General features: G+C 37.1%; 2 protein-coding genes across 2 annotated transcripts in view; one reads left to right on the top strand and one right to left on the bottom strand.

Annotated features, from left to right (window-relative positions):
- Positions 1-2,637, bottom strand: part of LOC138045838 (integrin alpha-7-like) — a 46,881-nt gene extending 44,244 nt beyond the window's left edge. The window contains exons 1-3 of the mRNA XM_068892473.1: positions 2,495-2,637; positions 1,566-1,645; positions 104-248 (exon numbers count right to left, since the gene is read on the bottom strand). Coding sequence (XP_068748574.1) covers positions 104-248; positions 1,566-1,645; positions 2,495-2,543 — 274 coding nt within the window. The 5' untranslated portion in view covers positions 2,544-2,637. The remainder of the gene's footprint in view (positions 1-103; positions 249-1,565; positions 1,646-2,494) is intronic.
- A 2,074-nt stretch (positions 2,638-4,711) lies between these two features.
- LOC138015189 (fibrinogen C domain-containing protein 1-like) overlaps positions 4,712-5,000 on the top strand; it is an 11,588-nt gene continuing 11,299 nt past the window's right edge. The window contains exon 1 of the mRNA XM_068862146.1: positions 4,712-4,715. Within this exon, the coding sequence (XP_068718247.1) occupies positions 4,712-4,715 (4 nt within the window). The remainder of the gene's footprint in view (positions 4,716-5,000) is intronic.

The following is a 5,000-nucleotide window of genomic DNA, read 5'->3' as shown; positions in this document are numbered from 1 at the left end:
AATACATGTATCACTGACGAGATTAGCAATCAGTATCCTTCCTCGTGCACAATAATGAAGCAATTAATATGAATAATAATTATAACAATAGGAAAAAACTTACTTTGATTTTGCGTAGCACAGTAATCAAGAGGGTCTTTAAAAAAATTCGACGGATCAACAGAGCTTCCTAAATCCGTGGATTTGTAACATTTTCCAGGGTAGGTGTAAAAATTGCCTGCTTTGACAAGCAATCTATGGGAGCAAGCCTAACAAAAGAAAAGACAAATTAACTTAAGTTGTCCCTGAACTGAAATATATTCTTCACAGTAATTTAATAATTCTGTGGAATCTCACCTTCAAGGGCTTCCCTCAATCAAATTTCCGAGCATAGCCGGGATATCGACTCTGCCTCTGGAAAATGAATTGGACTTTTTGCTTAGTTCACAGCCTGGATACCATTATGATATCTTTTAGAGATTCTTCAGTAAAAAGACTTGAAAAGATTTCATCACTTTCCATCAGCGCCAAGTTCAAATGTACGACTGTACTGTGGGAACAAAAGATGCTGATTGGAAGGTTATGACACATCAATTGATGTTAGCACCTGTGGTTTGCTAGGCATCAGACGGTTTGATTGATGGAAGCCAAAGCGCAGTTTGGTCGTTGGCGCATGAAGATGAGACTTCCGCAGAAGTATGAAAATGTCTTTGCCTGTAGCAAACATCGTCGTGCCATTTTAAAGAGGGTTAAAGGTAATTTAACTCTGTTAATGACTAGAAGCAAAAATGTGCTCAATGCCTGGCATGACATTGGGGTTTTTTGGCCATACTAAAAGGTCTGTTGGTGGGCCATTATAAGCACTCTGGCATTTTTCAGGCATTGCCTTACTGTTCTGAGCTTTTTCAAATCAGTGAAGTCTAAAGATAGAGCTTGTTCTACAGAAAAGAAGACTTAATACTAGTTTGATGCCATATCCTTTAACAACATTCTCCTTCTTCTCATAGGCAACTTCCCGTAAATTACATAATTGTTCGACAGAATCTGGTCTTTGCTGATGCTGCTGGGAGGAATGATTACCACGATTGGTCAACCGTATCCTTTAAGAGGAGAAAGCTCCCATAATAAATGCTCTTGCCAAACCAGTTGGTAGCACAGCCATAACATCCTTGCCCAATAGGAGAGCTTTGACGGCTTATTGTACTTTGCAAATGAAACAAGAATTTAACATGATGCCCTTCTCCCAGGAAAAATCAAAGACAGATTAGCGTCACAATCTATAATACATGTAATATTACAAGCGAAAAAAGATACTGACAGCGGTCCACTGTCAATGGACCAATCTGAATTTCCCATTGCTGGACCGGTGCAACTGTAAATTCTGAATGTGTTGGTTACAGAAAAGCGTCCAGACCCTCTTTCTTGCTCTATCCCAATTCTCCCCTCAGCTCGCATACATTACTAAAAGCAGGCAGTTCCACTGACTCAAAAGGGACTGATAGCAGTCTAGGATTCGACAGGTGCAGCAGTTTTGCTGCACCAAAAAATGTTGTTTTTTTTAGGTGGTTCCCAATTTTTTTACCTACCCAAACAGCACCATTGTATCCGGCACTTAGCACAGAGACCCCAAGCCATCCATTGCTCTTTATCTCTGTACTTGTGTCCCCTAAAAGGCAGGAAAGTGAAAATGAAAAAAATAATATTGTGGTTGTGAAAATGTTTAGAGCGAGGGAAGGTGAAGTGGTGAGAGCGCACACCTACTAACAACACAGCGTGCAAAGAAATGCTTGGGACCCAATAGCCCGGTCACTTTTTTTTTTTTCCTGTCAAGCTAGTGGATTTTATCCTTCACTTGCCTGACGGGCAAGTGAAAGTTCTTTGAGGAAAATTTTTGAGGAAATTATCATTGTGCTTACAAGGATTTTTTTGGGCTTGCGAAAATGACTGTCAGACTAGTACTTAAAATTACATCCTGGCTACAGCTTGCAGGAGTTCCATTACAACCGGTTATCACCATCAGTTTGCCAGAAATTTCTCTCTCACAGCCGGTTACTCTGCCTTGATTTCCACTTATTATTATTATTATTATTATTATTATTATTATTATATTATTATTATAATCAAGGATTAGTGAGATGCATTCAATACTAAGGCCTCTTTTTATATATCAAATTCAGCTTGAAAGAGAGGTTTAGAGGACAAAGGCAAAGGAAAGTGGATGATATGCAATAATTTTCACACTCATTCCATCGTTTTTGTCCCCACTGCCTCACTATCAAGATGGATATCTGATATTTTGAAAATGGAAATATTCCCATGTTGTCACCAATGCAATTGAAAGTAGTTGAAAATTTTTGAAGGATCATTTGTACCTTTTTCTAGTATTTGTTCAGTGACAAAGCTGTCACACTCTAAGTACTATTACTGTTAACTTGTTGCTAATAATTTTATTAAAACAGTTCTGGAATACACATGTTACAATGCAGTAATGTCAGTTTTGTGGGAGATCAGTAACCTTTCTTGCTGGATAGCCAAACAGCGTGACACCCCAGCATGTATAACATGGGTAGTGCCGGCCAGTCACCAATCCATTACCCTGCCCAATAGGACTTGACTTCCCTTGGGAAGTGTAATCAGTCCAAGATGGCATCCAAATGCCGAAATCACATGGCATCACGACCAATACCCAAGGGACTTCAACTCAGGAAAAATATAGCAGCCCTGCTAAATGAAAGTTTTCTTCATATTGCCTAAAATGAGCTCACTAAGTTTGACCGCAATTAACAGAGTTTTTCTTCAATGTATCATGCAATACGAAAAGCAGTCATTAATATTGTTAATGTTAAAAAATGTCCCTCAGTATGTGAATTCAATGTCCTGTTAGACTACAATTTAATTTTTTTTTACCTTCACTAGCCATGAAAACAAAAAACAAAGGAGCACAAAAAAGTAAATCTTAACTGACTCTCAGCCTGGGCACGTTCTTAGTATTTTCTTCAAATCTGGTTAAATCTGGTTAATTCTCAGCCTTAACGTTCTTCTAAAAAAATCTTAAATAAAGAGTGAATCACCCATCTGGAAATCACACGAGTGATTCTGACACATGCGCATATTTACAGATGTTAAAATAGATTTTGTCATTGTGTAATTTACAAAACTTTGGTATTTCAACATTATGAACAGATAAGGGAGAAAAGAAAAGATAAAATAATTGATGCGACAAAAGGAAGTCTGAAAAAATACAATAGAGTAACCAATTAAGCCATGAAATTTATTATCCCTGTACTGTACAAAACAAATGAAGAAGAATTTTATTTTTTCACGTTTCTATCAGTTTGCCATGGAAATTATATAAAACTACAAAATAAGCTTACTAGTGAAAACACTACTGGCATGATTCGAAGCAAGAGAAGTAAAATACTCTGTATTTCCTTCAAATACACCAAAATAGGAGATTCCCTCCAAGTAAATGAATTTACTTCAGAATAGCAAACCTTCCGATTTTTATTGGTTCAAAATCAAGAAATTCAAACAATTAGTGACTCCCACAGAACTCAGTTTCACTTCAAAAAATTTTTGACAAGACGCCACAAAAAATTCAAGGGAATCAACAGCTAATGAAAATTCTGATAAAAGGACCACAAAACCAAAATAATTTAACATAAGATATTAAAAAAAGAAGGCATTTTCAACAGAGTGTATTGCATAGATACTAGCACTTAAGAACATTATTTTTGGCTTTAAGTCAGGAGAATGTGTAAAGCTAAAATTTACTTTGGTCATTATAAAAGAACATTTAAGAAAATGAGTTTTTTAAAGTTTGTAAACCAGTTTTTGTATCATGATAGTGAACAGTGACCGATCTACTTCGTTCTAATAAACTACCCGTGTCAAATCGAGTACGACAAACGGAAACCTCGATCCATTATTTCTGTCAAAAGAAAATAATAATATCGCACGCAAAAAATAATGGTCCATTATCTTTGAGTAACACTTCGACTCAAGCTTTTAAATGCAAAGTTTGTATCGCAAATTTACGAAGACATCTGCTAGCAGCCGCCTGATGAATTTATTTCACATTATGTGATTAAAATAGATCGCTAAGGTACCAACAAAGGACGAGATTGTAATGACGACAATTTTTTGACAGTCGCAAAGATAACAAAACGTCACCTAGGGAATAGATCGATCGCTTTGTGTATGAAGAGAAATGGCAACACAGTTTTTTGTTTTTTTTTCCCGTCGGTAAATAATTAAAGCCTCGTAATAATTTATTTCCAGGCAAATCCCTTTGCGTCCTGCTGGCATAAAAGCCTACGAATTATTGAATAAACCCCCGGTGGGTCAACGACAAAACAAACTTTATTCTTGCAATAATCGCCAACCGAAGCTGTGTCACATGCCTACCAGAAGAACGCATCTCCTTCTGAACGGCACAATAGCCACTCCATTGCGAGTGAGCCAATGACACTCCTTTAAAAGCATAATAGTTTACACAAACAATGTCAACAATAAAGAAGCAAGTTTCTCAGCGTTTAAAGAAACTGAGGTTTTGGTTCTGCTGTGCCATTAGCAGGCGAACGTATTGACATAAGCGTGAATATTTTTCTGGGAACTAACAAAACAAATACATCAAACGCACAACTTGCAGTCTGGCGCTGCTAATGTCCATCCGATACTCGATTCGTAAACTTCAAACTAACGTTTGTCATAACAACTACCCAGTTAGGAAATGGGTAAAAAATTAAAACATATCATAGAACAGGAAACAAAATTTGAGTTTCTCTAGCATAAATGACAGTTGTCAATATTGTTTTAATTTGCTACTACGAGGAATTGAACATAGTCCTGCAGGGACGCGATCGACGTACGCACGCGGCATGTCTGCCATCGGGCAAAATCAATACACTATTTACAATTATGTTTTGTTTGATCATTTGCCGAGTACAGTTCAGTTACAGTGGCAAGTGAGCGAGCAAAATACCAGCTGAGTTGGGGGGGAAATATTCAGGTTTGCAAAC

Source organism: Montipora capricornis, chromosome 1, assembly GCF_036669925.1.
Source record: "Montipora capricornis isolate CH-2021 chromosome 1, ASM3666992v2, whole genome shotgun sequence".
NCBI classification, from domain to species: Eukaryota; Metazoa; Cnidaria; class Anthozoa; order Scleractinia; family Acroporidae; genus Montipora; species Montipora capricornis.
Note: the sequence above shows the minus strand (reverse complement) of the source record. Positions and strands in the feature narration are given on the sequence as shown.